At 36.9% G+C, this 19,743-nt stretch overlaps 2 protein-coding genes across 3 annotated transcripts in view; both read left to right on the forward strand.

Moving 5' to 3' along the window:
- The window catches only part of LOC116749069 (serine/threonine-protein phosphatase 4 regulatory subunit 4-like), a 65,306-nt gene extending 64,550 nt beyond the window's left edge, over positions 1 to 756 (forward strand). The window contains exons 4-5 of one of the 2 annotated variants that reach the window (XM_032623027.1): positions 183 to 285; positions 392 to 756. In XM_032623027.1, coding sequence (XP_032478918.1) covers positions 183 to 285; positions 392 to 411 — 123 coding nt within the window. In that variant the 3' untranslated portion in view covers positions 412 to 756. The remainder of the gene's footprint in view (positions 1 to 182; positions 286 to 391) is intronic. The other variant, XM_032623026.1, reaches the window with a different exon arrangement.
- Positions 757 to 3,691: 2,935 nt separating this feature from the next.
- LOC116749068 (serine/threonine-protein phosphatase 4 regulatory subunit 4) overlaps positions 3,692 to 19,743 on the forward strand; it is a 66,956-nt gene continuing 50,904 nt past the window's right edge. The window contains exons 1-8 of the mRNA XM_032623025.1: positions 3,692 to 3,821; positions 4,335 to 4,408; positions 6,891 to 6,997; positions 7,820 to 7,927; positions 13,734 to 13,855; positions 16,441 to 16,563; positions 18,066 to 18,235; positions 18,559 to 18,678. Coding sequence (XP_032478916.1) covers positions 3,701 to 3,821; positions 4,335 to 4,408; positions 6,891 to 6,997; positions 7,820 to 7,927; positions 13,734 to 13,855; positions 16,441 to 16,563; positions 18,066 to 18,235; positions 18,559 to 18,678 — 945 coding nt within the window. The 5' untranslated portion in view covers positions 3,692 to 3,700. The remainder of the gene's footprint in view (positions 3,822 to 4,334; positions 4,409 to 6,890; positions 6,998 to 7,819; positions 7,928 to 13,733; positions 13,856 to 16,440; positions 16,564 to 18,065; positions 18,236 to 18,558; positions 18,679 to 19,743) is intronic.

The raw sequence follows: 19,743 nt of genomic DNA on the forward strand, positions 1-19,743 counted from the left end.
TTTTCCTTCCTTGAGTGGGAATGGTTTTTAAATTCGGAAATGTATCATTAACTCATTTATAAAATGTCTTATTTCATTTTTGAGGAATTCGAGTTGGAATGCCAGCCATACGATAGTACGTAAGAGGAATGGTAACTGGCGTTAAGGCATGCACTTAAGCAATAGAGGAATTTACTTTTCAGTGTCTTCCAAGGTCCATGAGGATGCACACTTATTTACCCAGAGAGTATGGATCTCACTATGTTTGTCCAGAGGGTGTGACTCCGTGGAGGAGAACACTAACTGGTAAGTATCGAATTCTTATTGTATTCTGTTTCAGAAAACTATGTTTAGAAATCAGTTGAATTTTAGCAGTGATGAAATCTCTTAGTCTGTGCTGGTTTCTTAACAGTGGACAGTCCCAGATGTTGAAGTCAGCACAACAAGAGAAAAACCCAAATCCTGATAAGACTTGAGGATTTTTCGAAAATTAAATGCAAAATAGTTGGGGCAAATGTTGCTGCGGCAGTCAAGACTAAGTAATACAGTAAGAAGATATGAAGTTGGAGAGCTTCTCATGTTCTTCCTTTGCATAAAGTTTGCATACGTACACAACCCAGGACTTTAATGACTTTAAGAGGGGCAGAATTACATCTCTTGGAACTTAAAACAACAGACTCATGTGAACTGGAATGCACACTGTGGCCCTCACAATTTATTTAAATATTTCTTTGCAAAGCACTCTCTGTTTCTAAAGAAAAGCTATGCCTTCTGAAACCTGTAAGTGATGTATCCTGGCCACGTCAAATCTTCTAAAAGTGTTTTCCAAATCCAGAATTGTTAGTGTGGAACAAATGTTTGTTTTGGAAACAGTAAAACCGGGGGATGTGGGAGGGTTGATTTCAGAGACCAGTTGCTGCTCTGCTTTATGCCTTATCGTTCCTTCTCCTTTTCTTTTCAGCTAGGAACTCTTAAGATACATAATTGACTGGTGATTGAAAAAACTTGTAAAATGACATTTGTGTGTATGATACAAAAGTTTTAAACAAAGCACAGCACAAAAATCAGCCACCCTAATATGGGATCAGTTTTCTGGGAATTAACCCCACCACGTAAACATCTGCCACAATAAAGCCACTGCCAGATCTTAAGGTTGTTGGAAGCCACGCCTTAATAAATGGTGAATGGAGGTGCAGGGTCTGTGAAGAAGAATTTGTTGCCTGGCTTCGGCATCAGGCTGACAAAGGGTTAAGTCTTAGAGTTGCCAGTTACAGGCTTGCTGGCCTTCAGCAAAATACTTGACAGCTCTGGGTCTGTTCCTTCTGCTGTAGAATGATATATGTCATGATGACTGGCGGTGGTCCCACCGCGCTGAATCAAGGCCTCTGGGTACATGGTCTAAATCACGGTTGCAGAGACACTGGGGTGGAAGATGGCAGGAATATCTCCTCATTGACCTGCCAGAAAGAGAATTGAGAATGCATTTCTATGTGATCCATTTTTGCTTTGCCTTGTGTCTAATTCTACCAATCCCTAATCTTTAGGACTCACTTCAAAATCTCTTGAAGCCACCTTTTAGGAGATGTGGAAAAAGTGTGTGAAGGGAGAGAGCGTCAAGAGCAGAAAGTTTAGGTGAAAGGGTAAGAGATATTCAGTCATCCAGCAATTACTTACTGAACGCCTGCCATGTGCTGTAGGAGTTGGGGATTCGGTGGTGAACAAAACAGACAAAAAATTGTGCAGTCATGAAGCTTATGTTCTAGATGTGGGAGGTAGACCATAAACGGAGGGACTTGTTGTATGTTGGACGATGGAGATGATAAACCCGTTGGGTCATGGCGAGGGCTGGCGCAAGGGGGTGGCTTTCTGTTTAAAATAGGGTCATCAGGGAAGGGCTCATTGAAAAGGTGACATTAGAATAGAGGCTTGAAAGAGATCAGGGAGGCAACCATGTGGAAATCTGGGAAAAGAGGGAATTGGGAACAGATCTTTGTAAGTCATTGAAAAAGTTTAGACGTTTCCTTGAGTGCGTTGGAAAGCCACTGGAGAGTTTTGAGCAGAAAAGTGACGTGATCTGACTTTTTAAAAAGAATCTCTCTGGCTGCTATAGAGAATAAGTAGTAGAGGGGCAGTGATAGAATCAGGGACTAGTTAGCAGGTTATTGGAGTGATTCAGGCGGGAGATGATGGTGGCTTGGATCAGAGTGGTAGCCGTGGAGGTGATAGGTGGTCAGATTTTGGATCAGGATTGACTGGTTATTTGATTACGGTAAGCCAGGGACTGAGAGGAGTTAAGGATGACCCCGAAGTTTCTGGGTGGAAAGCTGGGAGGGCAGAGTTGTCATTGATTGTTTAGCAGAAGGTGGGAGGAAGAGCCGGTTTTGGGGAGAGGTCAGTTCAGGTGATGAGATTCCTACCGGATATCCAAGGGTAGTGGAGAGGAGACAGTTGGATGTACAATGGTCATTATGTAAATGCTCAGTTTGCACAAGTTGGTAAGCCATAAAAGTGCTATTTAAATGATTTCAATCAAATCTCTAAGAAGATGAAGCCATAACTTACATTTTATATATTAGGAAATAATACAGAAAGACCAATTTTCCTAAGATCACAGATATGAAACTTTGTTTTATTGTTGCAAGTTCCACCTTGTTCTACCAACTTTACTCTATTAGTTATAAAATAGGCATACAAGGGAAATTCCAGTAGTTGCCACAATTGATTAAATAAAGTAAGACTTTAGCTGCCTTTGCATTATGCACACCCTCACAGTCTTCTGGAGAAGTATAGGTGATATCTCTGGTGAGGTTTATATGAAAGATAGGGGGTTTTTTTTGACTCTGTGATGTGTTAAACTATTCTAATGTAGGCTTTGACTTTAAAAGGTGAGTGGAGATGGCTATGAATATAATTAATTTTTAAAAACATTCTTATATTTAAAAAAATTCCTTTTTAAAAATACAGTTTACTTCATAGTAATTTGTGTTCTTGTCACTTGTTTAAAGGGGAAAATACATTTGCACAATCTCAAGTGCATTCCTTTTTTATAGTGGAACGCATAATATTTATTTTTTGAAGCAGAAATACAAGTAATAAAAACACGTGATTGAGCTTTGACATTATTGTAGGTGGGAATGGAAAACTGTACAATACAAAGAGCAAAATAGAAATTGAGATCTATTAAAAATGACTATTCTATTATCTAAATGTTTATGTACTTTTTATAATTTTTATGCAGTAAAACAATGGAGTGTTATTTCATAAATTCCTGAGACGTTTAAACTTTATGTGGTCCAGGGACTTCCCTGGCGGTTCAGTTGTTAAACTCTGCGCTTCCACGCAGGCGGTGCCGGTTCCATTCCTGGTTGGGTAACTAAGATCCCACATGCCACGTGGCGTGGCCAAAAAAAAAATTATATATATTGAATATATATATATATGCTGTTACAGAAAGCCCCGAATGAACTTTTTGGCCAACCCAATAGATATGAACGTTATGTGGTCTAATAAGTTAATCAGGAGCAGATTAATATAGTTTTCTTAAAGTAATAAAAGGAAGTACATATCCTTAAAGGTCATATATACTTATTTTGTACAATATGACTATGTTTGGTTTCTATGAGCTTGGATTTTTAAAAAATTCTAATTTCTGATTTCTCATCTATATAATAGCACACTCTTTCTGATTATACAGGAGGTCCTGCGTGTTGCAGGAGTGGAAATGCAGTTAACAGCTGCGGTATCATTTTTGACCATTCTACGGGAAGAATCAGTGTCGATTCATACATATGCCCACTCCTTCCTCCAAGTCATTCTACTGCATCTGGAGCACAGGGACGCAGGTCAGGGGCCTGACGTGCTTAATCGTATATGTACTTATTGTTTCTTGTACGTGACCGTGATCTTATTTGAACTGTGTTAGGCCGATGACCATAACTGAATGAGACTATGCTGCCTAAGAGTTGATCAGTGGTGAGACTAAAAATAGCGATGACTACTTTTGTACAAAAACCGCACAATTCAGTGCCCTTGAAGCCTGAAGACCCATTAGTTCATCTTATGATTTACACTTTTTTCTTAGATTTGTTTCTTTTACAACATTTATGCTTATAGTATTGTAGTACAAGAAAAATGCACACTTTGGGTTAAAGATAGCCCCTCAGTATTATTTTTAAAGATACAAATGTTTTCCAGATATTGGCTAAGACAGAAAAATAGAGAAACTTCTCATAATAGTAATAAAAATAATTATTGCCATTTTACTATTAAATACTATTGTAAATATTAGTGGCTAAGTTGAAACTGAATTTGTAAGTGAGATAGTTAAGTTGGCATGTTTTATCTTTGTCAATCAGGTGTCAGCAACGCATGGCTGGAAACTCTTCTGTCTGTGATAGAAGTATTGCCCAAAGAAACCCTAAGGCATGAGGTAATACTTTTTTTTTTTTGTAAATTCTAGTACTTAAGTCACTCTAAGGTTTTTGTTGTTTTCATTTTTGATAGAAACAGTGTTTCAAGAAAGAATAAAGTTATTTCCTACTCTGAAAGCAGCACATATTCATTAAATTTGGGTAGTACAAAATATAGAAGGAAGAAAAATCATGGTTCTGTACTTAGCTACTTCTAACATTCTGATGTATTTTCATTTCAGATTTTTTCCCCTGTATATGGTGCTATTTGCTGTGTTAGTGGTCATATTGAATTTATATATGGTTGTTTTTCACTTAGCTTTATTTTCCTTATGATTTTCTCATATTTCTCATTTGGTAGTAGCTACAAATATTTTACTTATTAAACATTTAAGCCTGTTTTCAGTGTTTTATTATCAAAATAGGGCAATAATGAACATCTCTGTGGAGCTTTTCCTGTTTTTCAGATAATTTCCTTAACTGTAACTTCCAAAAAAGTGGAATTACTAGGTTAGAGGGCATTAATATTCTTAAGGCTCTTGACTAAGTAATGTGAGAAAATGCCTGTTTCCCTGGGCTTTCATCAGCAATAGCATTCCAGTTAAATTTGATGGGCCAGAAATGGAATTACATTTTCATTGGACATTTTTTGGTTATTATGCTGTTGAATATTTTCTCATATATTACTATATTTCACCTCTGTTCTTTTGGAATTGTCTGATCATATCCTTTGATCACTGTTTTTATGTGCTATTTATCTGTCAGGGTTGCCAATCCCTTGTTATATTTGTTGCAAATAATGTTACCAATTTGTTGTTTGCTTTTTAATGTTCAATATTGTTCAACAGACCCTTCTCTAAAAGTTTTAGCAAATTCAGATGAGAGAACAGGAAAATTAGGAAATTTATTCTTTAAAGGAATGATTTTTCATCCTTTGAACCTTATTTCTATATGAATTTCCTTTCAAATATGTCCTGTTGAAAAAGAGTTATCAGTCAATAAAATGTCCTCTGTGGATTTCATTAAGTGTCGTTGCCCCTTCTTTACCCTCGTACAGATTATGGCCCTAGCTCAGTGCCAAAACACTTGCTTGAAAATGGGAAGATCTACCCAGTTATAAGGGTGTTTGTATACATGATGCCAAACATCTAGATGATTACACATATTTAAATATTGAACATAAGGGCTTCCCTGGTGGCGCAGTGGTTGAGAGTCTGCCTGCCGATGCAGGGGACACAGGTTCGTGCCCTGGTCCGGGAAGATCCCACATGCCAAGGAGCAGCTGGGCCCGCGAGCCATGGCCGCTGAGCCTGCGCGTCCGGAACCTGTGCTCCGCAATGGGAGAGGCCACAACAGTGAGAGGGCGGCGTACCGCAAAAAAAAAAAAAAAAAAAATTGAACGTAATGTTGACATATTTATACTTTTTGATTAGTGGTGCACGGTAGCATGCAGTTTTTACTCTAGAATGTCGCATATTATTTAACGTGTGATTTTTAAGTATGCCTTTTATTTCAGATCTTTGACTTTTAAATTATATTTATCATTATGCATTCAGTAATTCTGGCTACTCTGTTGAGAGGAAAAAAGTTGACCCTTTGATTAAATTTATAGTTAGAACTTGGGGGGATCGTAGTACCACCTAGTATTCTGATCTCCATTTTAAGTAGATGAGAAACCTTGGGATGAGAAATAGCAAGATTACTTAGACAAATTAAATAGCTGGGACCAGAATCAGGGTCTGATCTTCATAATTCTTTACAGTCTGTCGTGCTGTTGAGTTCGAGTGCCCAGGACATACACAATACAGTATCAGAGTTGGGCTGTTGTATTCAAATGACAGAATTACCTTAATAGAATCTTTTTGAAGTTATAATGTTTTGCTTGCTTCAGGACAAATGTAAAAATTAATCTATATGGAACAAAAACAAATTTCAGGGTATCTAATAATTAACTTGCTTTTCTTCTTTTGAAAAATGTATATTTCACAACTATATGCACAAACAGATCATTAGAGAATTCACCATAAGCTTTAATTAAATTTTTTTGGTGCCTAATTGTTTTTTTGCTTGTTTGTTTTTTTGCTGTACGTGGGCCTCTCACTGTTGTGGCCTCTCCCGTTGCGGAGCACAGGCTCCGGACGCGCAGGCTCAGCGGCCATGGCTCACGGGCCTAGCCGCTCTGCGGCATGTGGGATCTTCCCGGACCAGGGCACGAACCCGCATCCCTTGCATTGGCAGGCAGACTCTCAACCACTGCGCCACCAGGGAAGCCCGGTGCCTAATTGTTTTTGATTGCATAATTTATCATCATCTTTACCGTAATAATCCAAGAAGGCAAATAAAATGAGATCCAGGCGATGAGCAAACATGCACCTCAAAATGTAATTGAGATTCTATAAAAACGTTTAGAACACTAAAATAGTCTTTGAAGAAAATAGCTGACATTAGTGTCAAGAATATATAAAATTTTGTGAATTTGTTCTCTAAATCTTTTCTCTTTAGATTTTGAATCCACTTGTTTCCAAGGCACAACTTTCCCAAACAGTCCAGTCTCGTTTAGTTAGTTGTAAAATTTTAGGAAAATTGACCAACAAATTTGATGCCCTTGCGTGAGTATTTGTATATAATTTTTTGTCTACTTTATTAAATTGATTTAAAGTGCACAATGACTATATTATTAATAATTATATTAGATTTGTATTATTCCATACTGTTTACAGTTTAGCTGATTTAAATTTACAGAATATAGAATTCTCGGGAGTCTGCTTATTCAGGTGCATTTCTTCTTGATATGGCCTTTCAAAATCAATAAGGGTAACTTTTTTTCTATTTGCCATCTTAGTCATCTCTGTCACATACCTTGTGTAGTTTTGAGGATAAAATAAAATTATCTTACAGACTTCAAAAATTGGTGAACATTGACATAGAGATAGATTTCTGCTTTTTTCCATCAGCTTTTTTCCATCATTGCTATGAATTCATTTTCTTGAATAATTTATCTTACTTTGAGGTTTTATAGAGAATGTTTACAATTTATATGCTGCACTCTGCCCAGATGATAAATACCAAGTGGAAAGAATGGAATGTTGTGTAATTATGACACAAGAGTAAGATATAAAATTGACGAATATTTTGGTTGAGGGTTGCTAGAATCAGTCCACTTGCCTATAGCCTTTTATCGTAGCTAAGATGTTTTAGCTGCCAATTACAAATTAACCATTATTTAAAAAGACTCAGTCATATACATAATTTAAAAGTAGCTGTTAACATCCAAGTGTAATAACATATGTAAATATACATTGTAAATGATAAAGTTCTTTATTAAGGTATGTTTGTTATTATTAAGCTAAGATTTTGAGGATAATTTTTTGAAAATATTAATTATTCTAAAATACTCACCCATTTGCATGTTTCTTTCCTCTCTCTCCAAGCATTAAAAGAGAAATTCTTCCCTTGGTAAAATCACTCTGTCAAGATGTAGAGTACGAAGTTCGATCTTGTATGTGTCGGCAATTAGAAAATATAGCTCAGGGCATTGGGTAAGTATACTTTCAATTCCTTTTGTCACAGTTTGATTTCTGGATTGTCAGACATGTGTATCCTGTTCTGTATTCCACGAAAGCATGCTTTTAAAGGGCTAAACTTTATATGATCTTTAAAAATGATCATAGTAAGTACTTTCTGGTGTGTTTATGTTAAAAGAGATAAAAGTGAAGATGTTTAGTATGGTGGGTTAATGTTAATTTCTTTCCTTTTTACCTTAGTTACTTACTTATCACTCCAAACCCCTAGATCCAGGAAGGGAAAATTGTCCGTGCTTTGAATATGATATACCATGCTCAGACTATAGCTGTACCATATCTTTTAGCTGGCAGCTGTATTACTGGGTCATTTCAGATGAAATTAGTCAGTGGAAGTCTGTCTCCTGTGCGGCTCTGCGCTTCCAGTGTCTGCTTTGTAGGTCTCCTTGTCTTCTGAGTGTGTGAAGCTCAGGAAGGAGAGGGATAGGGCAGTCTCTTCTCTTCACCTGTAAAAACTAATCTCATGTCAAGGTATAAGTATGATTTTAAAGGGAACTTTATCTAAAAACCATCTTGGGAAACAGTTTTTTTATTTTCAAGTATCCTAAATTGGTACAAAAAACTTTGGAACCTCTCATTTTTACTAGAAATTGCAGTGATTTTTCCTGGTTCTTTGTTTCACAAGCAAGGACAATCAGGTTGTTGCCATTAAAATTGCTAATTAAAAAAAAAAAATCTGGGCCAATATTGAAGGCTTTAGAAAGACTTTAGCATGTCATACAGGTTGAGGGTAGAGTAGTGTCCTCTGTCCTGCATCCACCCTTGCTGAGTAGGATTGAAGTGTTGTGTGGATGATGAACACTTCAACAGAGTAATCGGTTCCTTAACCTTGATCTCAGAACCAACTTCCTTCCTTCTGTTAGGTCTTCTAAGGCTAGGCTGACTCTGGATCATTGTGGACCATAATTAATTCAGTCTTGTCCAGATCTGTGCCTCTTAACCAAGATCAGAACCTATTAGGAGAATATGCTGTTGTCTTTTTGTATTCTGTTTTTTTTTGTCACTGAAATTTTGACACAGTGGATGGGTCTTCGGAAAATTAATGTATGATTATTGCTTAAGGATTAATTTATAAAGGTAAAACTAGAATGAATCTACCTAGCTTGTTAAGTTAGAATGCACTTGTTAAGTTAGAATGCTTGGTTATATAATATTTATTTAATTTTGAGTTCTTACATATTATTAAAGACATAATTATAGGACTTTTGTGTTATGCTGGCTGAAAATTACTAAGACCTGATTCATATTCTTTATTCTCCCTTTGAAAAATACATAAAACTAAAGAGAGGTACACAGGCTTTTTTCTTTTAGCATTGAAAATTAGGAATACTGTTAAGATCTGATAGTTACCAAGAGAAATTTTCTTATAGTCAAGGCTAGATGAGGCCCTGAGATAGGTGAAAGGAATTAGGAAGAGAAAACTTAAGAGACTGGCACTGGTTTGATACTACTGCACTGGGAGTTAATGTTCCTAAGGCATTTGGGATTGAGATGTGCTAGGAAGAGGCCCAAGAACAGAACAGAATTGGGTTTGTAATTTTGTGTTTGCTGTGGCTAGCAAGGGAAGATTTACTGACCATTTTAGTTTAACCAGAAGTGAGCACTATTATTTATTAGTAAGATGATCGGGAAGCAAAATGAAGAGATTCTTCTCAAGCTAGCATATCCGTATGAAATAAAAGCTGCAAAACACTGGAAAGCCACTATGGATTGTGCACCAGTTTAAGATCAAAGAGGACAATTCTTAGACTATCAGATTAATAGTGAATAGTATTATGAAGAGGTCATACACAATCATCATAAGAAAACAAGTGTGCTGAATAGATTTCTCCTTGTATAGGGATGACTAAAGAGAAAAGAAAAACAGACTTGTGATCTACAAAATGATCCTTCAGTGTTAGAGGGGAAGAACATGCAGCCCTAAGATCGGAAAGAAAGAACATACTTTTGAAAAAGTTGATCAGACTTCTAATTATGGTGATATACTAAACAAGATAACCTGAAAATCCTCCCATTACAATAGGTGGCAAAATTCAGCATCCATTCATGATTAAAAACTCTCAGGAAGCTAGGGATGAAGGAAACTTCCTTAATCTGATAAAGGGCGTGTATGAAAGGAAAACCTACAGCTAACATCATACTTAATGGTAGATATTGAATGCTGTCCCCCATGGTAACAGCTGGCAAGGATAGTTTTCATCACTTTTATTCAATCTTTACTGGAGGTTCTAGCCATTGAAATAAGGCAAGAAGACAAAAACCTAAAAGGTCTAAAGATCTGAAAGGAAGAAGTAAAATGTTTTCTATTTGTAGATGATATCGCTGTTTACATAGAAAATCTTCAGTAATTTACAAAACAGCTATTAGAACTAGTAAATGGATTTAAGGATGTTTCGGGATACAAGGTTAACATACAAAAATCAATTGTGTTTTTGTATACTAGCAAAAGATAGTTAGAAAATTTAAATTTAAAAATTTGAATGAAATTTTTAAATGAAATTTTACAATTCCACTTATTTATTTTAACAAAAAATGTACAAGACCTACACTGAAAACTCTATACACTGAAAAACCATAAAACAATGTGGAGAGAAATTTTTAAAAACAGATATATACCATATTCATGAATTGGAAGACTCAATATTGTTAATATTGTTAAAATGTCAATTCTCCCCAAGTTGATCTAGCAATTCAATGCAGTCTCGACCAAACTTGTGCTGTTTTGTAGAAAATGATTCTAAAATTTATATGAAAATGCAAGTGACCTAGAAGAACCAAAGCAGTCTAAAAAAAAAACATGACAAAGACTGTGCATTACCTGTTTTCAAGACATAATAAAAACTACAGTAATCAAAAGAATGTAATCTTGGTAAAAGGATAGACATGTATCAGTGGAAGAGAAGAGAGAATCCAGAAACAGATTATGGTGGATTGATTTTTCAATAGAGTGTCAAAGAAATTTAATGAGGAAAGGAAAATCTTTTCAAAACATGATACTGGGATAACTGGATATTCATAAGAGAAAAAATTTGAACATCGATTCTCACCTCTCACCGTACACAACGACTAACTTGAAATCTATAATAAACCTAAATATAAAACTATAAACTTGGGACTTCCCTGGTGGCGCAGTGGTTAAGAATCCGCCTGCCAATGCAGGGGACACGGGTTCGAGCCCTGGTCTGGGAAGATGCCACATGCTGTGGAGCAACTAAGCCCGTGCGCCACAACTACTGAGCCTGCGTCCTAGAGCCCCCGAGCCACAACTACTGAGCCTGCGTGCCCAAACTACTGAAGCCTGCACGCCTAGAGCCCGTGCTCCACAACAAAGAGAAGCCACCACAATGAGAAGCCTGCACACTGCAACGAAGAGTAGCCCCCGCTCGCTGCAACTAGAGAAAGCCCGAGTGCAGCAACGAAGACCCAACACAGCCAAAAATAAATTAATTAATAAATTTTAAAAAAACCCTATAAACTTCTTGAAGAAAGTATAGGAGAAAATCTCTGCGGCTTTGGGGTAGGCAAGGATTGTTTAGATAAAAGTCATGAACTATGAAAGAAAAATGTGATAATTAGACTTTATATTAAAAAAATCTGTTTACTCTTTAAAATGAGTCAAGTCCAGAATGGGAAACTACTGATACTCACAATACATATATCAAGCTTATATCCAGAATATATAAAGAACTCTTATGACTCGATGATACAGAACTCTTTTTTTTTTTTTTTTTTTTTTTTTTGCGGTACGCGGGCCTCTCACTGTTGTGGCCTCTCCCGTTGCAGAGCACAGGCTCCGGACGCGAAGGCCCAGCGGCCATGCTCACGGGCCCAGCCGCTCCATGGCATGTGGGATCTTCCTGGACCGGGGCATGAACCCGTGTCCCCTGCATCGGCAGGTGGACTCTAAACCACTGCGCCACCAGGGAAACCCTGTACAGAACTCTTACAAACAATCCAGTTAAGAAATGATTAGTATGTTTGAACAGATATGTCATAAAGGAAGATACAACACATGACGAAAAAGCACATGAAAATGTATTCAACATCATTAGTCATAAATGGAATGCAAATTAAAACCACAGTGAGATACTACTACTACTAGGCACTAACTAGAATGTGTAGTGTGAAAAGCCTGTCAGAATCAGATATTGATGAGGATTTGGAACAGCTGGAACTCTAATACACTGCTGGTGGAAGTGTAAAATGGTGGAACCCACTTTGGAAAACTGATTGGCATTTACTTAACAGTTAAACGTGTATCTTCCATATGACCCAGCTATTGTACTATAAAGTGTTTACCCAAGAGAAGTGAAAATATACGTCAACAACAAGAATTGTTTTACATACACAAGTTTATAGCAGCTTTATTTGTTTTACCTAAAACCGGAACAATCCAAATGTCTATCCACAGGAGAATGGAAAAATAAAATATGACATGTCCGTACAATGGAATACTATTCAGCAATAGAAAGGAATGAAGTACTGATACATGTGATATTCTGTCATGGATGAATCTCAAAATCAGTATGTTAAGAGAAGTAAATCAGTCACAAAAGGATATATCCAGTATGTCAAATACAAACTAACATATAGTGACAAAAAGCAGACCCATGATGGCCTTTGTCAGACGCAGATTGTAAAATTCAGATATAATGGGATTGATGGTTGGTTCTTGTCCTCTGCCCTTATTTTTGTCTTTTGTCAGATTGGAAGTCTGTGGATGAAGGGGGAGCATGTAGGGAAGGGCCAAGCCAGAACTCTAGAGGCAACTTGTCTTGTGAAAAGAGAGCTGGAGATGAGTAGGTCCCCAGTGTTTCTTCAGACCCAGTCTCCTTAGAACAGGTCAGTGGAGAAGGCACAAAGGAGAGGGTTCCTCGAATTGATTTTGCTGTCCTGGCTGACCATAGAACTCAGAATCATCATCAGTATTTATGCTGAAGCAGACAGCTACCATCAGATGACTCCAAATCATAGCCAGCAACGGGGTAGATTTGTATCACACAGCCAGACCCCAGAATTCCTGGATGGCTCTCTGGGCAAGCTTGCTTATTTCGTTCATCTTGTTATTCCTGACCCTGTATTTTACCCCCTTTTGACATCATGAAAGGGTTAGGTTGTAGTTACTAGCATCTAGACTGATACAGCTGGACTTGTACAGATATTAGGATCTTTAGGTCCTTAGACTTCTATTCCATATATGTCTGGCTGGGGCAGAATTTACATGTGAGGGAAGAGAAAGATATTCTTATAGATATATTAGTTTAGGCACTATGCAGTCTACACCCACTTCCTGAAAAAAGTTACCTATAATCCAGTTTGCTAAGAAAACTAATGAAAAAGGGAAAATATTTGTATCATACATGTAAGTCCCCCATAATGCCTTATTTCCCCTCAACTTTTATAATATGGCAAATGGGCAAAGAAAATGAACATACACATCATAAAGAAGAAGTACAAGTGGCTAATAAACATTTATTCAGTCTTATTGTTCAACCATGTTAGTTGTCAGAACAATACATTCACTTAATGAGTATGTTGAGCAGCTACCATAAGTTGCCTAAGTAAATATTCAATTGCTGTCGATGTTTCTTGTATTCATACTATCATGCTTTCCCAGCCAGACTGCAGGCTTCCAGACAGCAGGAGCCACATCTTTACGAGTTTTCCTGTTTTCTGTAACACTTAGCTCAGTGACTTGGTCTTCGTAAGTTCTTGATGAAAACTTATTGGTTTGATTCATTTTCTTCTATTGCTTATTGTGCAGGACAGAACTTACAAAAAGTGTGGTGCTCCCTGAATTAATAGAACTTTCCAGGGATGAAGGCAGCAGTGTGCGGCTTGCAGCTTTTGAAACTTTGGTTAATCTGCTCGACACATTTGATACAGGTAAATCTTCATGTGGACACATCTTTGCTTCTGAAAGCATTGTTTTTCCATGTTTTGTATCACTCGTAAGGAGTAAAGGTAGCTGCAGGATGGAGTTTCTTATGTTAACTTTCACGATAAATGTTAGACTTCCCTTCTTCTCTCTCTCTTATGGTCCTTTCTCTTTTGGTGCCTCCTCTGCTGCCACTTTTCCCCTCCTGGCACCCGGTGTTGAATATTTCCTACCCTTCTCTTTCCTTTCATCAGCATTTAACTGACTAGTATGTCGGGCTAAGAATTTGGGTTGGTGATTAGTTTTTAACTTGCTCAACTAATTGACCCTAAGACAGATCTTGACTAAAGCAATATCTAAATTAGCTTCCTCTACCTAATATTTTAATGCTGGAAATTTCATGGTCACAGGAAGAGAAATCTGGGATGGGATATTTGGGTGGGAATGGGTAAAGAGGTGTTTCTTAGTGTTGTGCAAATAAAATCACAAAGACAATTAAATTAGTTGCTCTACTGAGTGTGTGACTAGATTCTTAACCAATGTTAGACATTAGTTCAGTGCAAATTAGCTATTTTGTCAGGGTGAAATTTGAAAGGGCAAATGTCAAGTACTCAGGTGCAAAACACTATTGTGTAATTGTAGGATTCCTTTGTTTTTGTTTTTAAATTTATTTTATTTATTTTACTTTTGGCTGCATTGGGTCTTCATTGCTGTGTATGGGCTTTCTCTAGTTGCAGAGAGCAGGGGGGCTACTCTTCGCTGCGGTGCGCGGGCTTCTCATTACGGTGGCTTCTCTTGTTGTGGAGCACGGGCTCGGTAGTTGTGGCGCACGGGCTTAGTAGTTGTGGCTCACGGGCTCTAGAGCACAGGCTCAGTAGTTGTGGCGCATGGGCTTAGTTGCTCCGCAGCATGTGGCATCTTCCCGGACCAGGGCTCAAACCCGTGTCCTCTGCATTGGCAGGCGGATTCTTAATCACTGTGCCACCAGGGAAGCCCCTGTAGGATTACTTTGGATTAATACTATTTTAACTGAACTAGGAGACCCTCTTAAAGATTACTGCAGTGTGGACAGTTGTGATGTATGGATGTTACAGAACAATAGTTTAGGCCATTGAATGAACCAGAGGAGTAGCAACAGCAGTATCTGATAAGTGAACAATGAATCTCTTTGTCCTAATAATGGGGCACCCTTAGGCGTCCAAACTAGAAACATGGGCATCATCTCTGATCTGGGGCTTTTCCTGCCCCTCACTTGGTTATCACAGATCTGTCCTAACCTGTGTTCGTGGCTTTATTTCTTCCCGTTCTTTCCCACTCCTCTGGCATCTGGTGCTCCAGCCGCATTTGCTGTTATCTTGGCATACCAAATTCTTTCAAGCTCTAGCCTTTTCATGTTCTCTTTTTTCACCCTTCCCTCTATTTTTCTCCTAGCCAGCTGTTTCTTTTCAGTGCCCAGTTCAAAACAGTGTCTTCTCTGACATCTTCTAAATCCCTTTATACCAGGGGTTGGCAAACTATGGCCTCTAGGACAAATCCTGCTGCCACCAGTTTTTGTAAATAGAGCTTATTGGAACACAGCCACTCCCATTTGTTTATGTATTGTCTGTAGCTGTTTTGTGCCAAAGTGACAGAGTTGAATACTTGGGACAGATAAACTACAAAGCCTAGAATATTTGCAAAAATAGTTTGCAGACTCCTGCCTTACACTAGCTATTAAAATAGTGATCACATTGTCTTATGATATTTTTTGTGTTTGGCTTCTTTGCTGGTCTGAGTTTCTCAAGTTCAGAGAACTTTTTATTCATCTTTCTACTTCTGTTAATGCTTGTTGTCTGAGAAATTCAATAAGTGTCGAATGAATGTTATTTAGTAAAAACAGTAGGTATGGTACTGAAATGTGTTGATAATAATAACAGTAATAATAATAATACCAATAAACCTGCTACAGGGTTTTACTTAGTATTGTCAGACCCTTAATAAAGTAGTGATTTATTTCTGAAAGTTTAAGAGAACTGTGGGAAATTCAGGGAGCATTTGGAATCAAAACTTAAATATTGTTAATATCAGAAACTTATGACCTAAGCAGGCATACTCAAAGAATGAATTCACTTTTTAAAAAAGAGTTGTATAGGAAGGAAGAGCGAAGAAATTCATTATACAGAATGTAATATAAGCTAACTTACTTTCAATCAAAAATGAAATGACAAAATGCAGCATGGTGTGAGATGTATGCAGAAGAGAATTCCTGCTACTCATCTATTTATACTAGTAGTATTAGCATTCTTGTAGTTATTCAGGCTCAAAACCTCAATCATCTTAGCTTTTTAATTTGTAGTCACTCTATAGTTTATTCCCTATGGCCTGTGGTGTCAAGTCCAAACCCCTTAGCCTGGCATAAAAGTTTTTGATGTTTCCCACTTATCTCTCACCTATTCTTTATGTCATCCCTCCATCATCACTGTTTTCAGATATTTTCTGTTACTCTGAGACTAACGTAGTAATTTTTCTTTCTGGAATTTGGGTATATGCATTAATTTCTACATGTGCAGTGTGGGCAACTGGATCTAAACTATGTTTTATTCTTGTTTTTCAGATGACAGAAGTCAAACTATACTTCCCTTAGTGAAATCGTTTTGTGAAAAATCTTTCAAAGCAGATGAATCAATTCTTATTTCCTTATCTTTCCATTTAGGAAAACTATGCCATGGACTGTATGGTATGCTATGTCCTAAGAATGTCAAGATTATAGATAATTTTTCCCTTTTCTTTTACCTTAGCCACTAAACTTTAGCTCTTCAGTTGTAAAGCCTACCCTTTAAGTGTGTAAAATCTTAAGAGATCTTAGAATTTTGATAGCATAATTTAGAACACAGTTAGAAATGACTTTTTCACTCATAGAACCTATATGAAAGAACAATCGCAGGGGCTTCCCTGGTGACGCAGTGGTTAGGAATCTGCCTACTAACTCAGGCGACACAGGTTCGAGCCCTGGTCCGGGAAGATCTCACGTGCCACGGAGCAACTAAGCCCACGTGCCACAACTACTGAATCTGTGCTCTAGAGCCCGCGAGCCACAGCTGCTGAGCCCGTGTGCCACAACTACTGAAGCCCACACACCTAGAGTCCCTGCTTCGCAACAAGAGAAGACACTGCAATGAGAAGCCTGTGCAGCACAGTGAAGAGTAGCCCCCGCTCACCGCTGCTAGAGAAAGCCCACGCACAGCAATGAAGACCCAATGCAGCCAAAAATAAATAAATAAATAAAATAAACTATTAAAAAAAAAAACCAAAACAGTGGCAGAGTGAAGTAGGCATAGCCTTTTAAATTTCTGAATATTTTATCTTTATGTATTAGTTGGTATATGATAATAGAAGCTCAGGTATATTAACTATTGTGCATAGTAAGTATACTCTTATTAACTTTTTGTAGAATAATTAATATATCACATGAGCAGTTCAGTTTAGAATGCAGAATAATACCTGTAACTCTTGGCATTCTGAACATATTACTCAGTTCTTAGCTTACTAAAATAATGTAAGCATTAATTAAATTATAACAATCTAGCATAGAAAACATATTTTTGTGCAGATAAGACGGTATGTGAATGTGGAACCAGTCCATTCCATTGATCAAAATTATTTTGAGTTTACTTCACCGTCTTTCAGATTCCTTTGTTTTTTGTTTTTTTTTTTTGGCTGCGCCTTACCGCTTCTGGGATCTTAGTTTCCTGACCAGGGATTGAACCTGGGCCCACAGCAGTGCAAGTGCCAAGTCTTAACCACTGCACCGCCAGGGAATTCTCTCAGATTCCATTTTTAAGCTCCTTCTCTGCAGACATATGTGCATGTCTTTTCTGTAGGCAACTTTAGAATATTTATCATAAGTAAATAGCAATAATGGCTGCCATATTATTATTGTAGTGACTCGTTAGTGGTACATACAATGGTACATGCAGAAATTAATGCAGGTGTAATTCCTGTGTTGCATAGTTTTATACTATTGAAATTAAAGTGAAAATATTATTAAAATTAACATAAGGTGAAGAACCATTAGATTTCTTCACCATAGTTATTCTTTTTTCATTGTTGCTTTTATTTATGATTTCCAACCATTTATTTAAATATTTGGTTCCAGTTATTTTTATTGCACTTTGCTTTTCCCTTTTTAATTATTGTTTTCAATTAAAATGTTGAGCAAAGGTTTTGCATTTGTTTTAGGAATATTTACTCCAGATCAACACTTGAGATTTTTGGAGTTTTATAAGAAACTTTGTACATTGGGTTTGCAACAGGAAAATGGACACAATGAAAACCAGATTCCACCCCAAATCTTAGAGCAGGAGAAGAAATATATTTCAGTACGGAAGAACTGTGCTTATAACTTTCCGGTAATAAATTATACATTTGTATTGGCTAAACGTTTTAATTTTAACTTAAAAACATGTGAATAGATTGCATTGAAAAATAATGCCATAATTGACACTTGCTACCTCACGTTATGTCTGGTGTATATTGGTTAATTTATATTTATCTCTGTGTAAGTATATCTATTAGAATTATATGCATGCATTTGGATCTTCCAAATATGGTTTATAACTAAATTATGATTCAGAGGACATGATTCAGTTTTAAGTGACATGATTATAATAAGAGGTGTTGATGCATGTTTTTCTCTCCTTCCCACTCATCTTCTCCCTCCCACCTCCACCAGGCCATGATTGTTTTTGTTGATCCTAAAAATTTCCACATGGATCTCTATTCTACATTCTTCTGCCTTTGTCATGACCCTGAAGTACCAGTCAGATACACTATTGCTATTTGCTTTTATGAAGTAAGTCTGAAAAAGTGATACCACTTTACATTTGTTGTTAATTCTACCTACATGTAGTATATGATTTTTTGATATTTTGTACACATCTGTTTACAGATTTATTAAAAGATACAGGCTCCATATCGCTCTCATATTCTAGTCCTAAATATTGAAAAATTCCCACAATTCTCTTTAGAATGTTACACAGAATTCATTTACATAAATACGTTATATTCGTTTAACAGGTATTAATCTATTCGTTCAGTATATCTCTAGTAAATCCTTACTTTAAGCCAGACATTGTGGTATGGATGTGGCTGTTACAGATCTGGAAGTAAAATCAGTTTTTATATGCTTTATAATGTTTATATTTAGCTTTACACCTAAACTTAAGAACTTGAGTACAAATGGAAAATTGAGAGATAGATTATTTAAATTTATGGTTTTTACTGCAAATGGATCATGTTTCGTGAGCACAGCTTTTAGATTCAGCTGTTACAACAACTCTCCATATTGTAAGAGCAAAAGTGAATTTAAACTTTATGATGAATATAATTAACTTCTTAACCCTTGAGACTGAAATTTAGGGCATGTTTCTCGAGTGATTGCAGTAAGTACATGTTGCTATAATTGCAGTAAACATGTATAACCTATAACTTGCCAACTTTAGGACTGTCACATAAAAATATCTGTGTGGGTTGATAAAATATTCCCTTCTTTAATGAGAGGTATAATGAATATTCTTATTCTCAGTGAGAATATTTCATCGCCTTCCTTGCACTGTGTTCAGAGCATTGTCAGATTAGCTGAAAGTGTGCAGGATATCCATAGCAGCATTAGAAATGTTACTTAAGACTCTTGGCTATTGAATGATAGGCTTTGCTTCTTTTGAATAACATTTTTTTTCTGGTGTGAATGAAATGAATGTTCATTCTGCAAAGTCCAGAAAATATTCCCTTTAAATGGTGTAATTAATTAAAATAATTCAGTGTTGAACAATTAAGTCATCTTTGTAAATATGCATATAGGAATATGCTTTTGGAGGAGGAGAGAGGGCAGAGGGCACTGGCTGGCTGAGTGAACTAC

This window comes from Phocoena sinus, chromosome 2 (genome assembly GCF_008692025.1).
Source record: "Phocoena sinus isolate mPhoSin1 chromosome 2, mPhoSin1.pri, whole genome shotgun sequence".
Lineage (NCBI taxonomy): Eukaryota > Metazoa > Chordata > Mammalia > Artiodactyla > Phocoenidae > Phocoena > Phocoena sinus.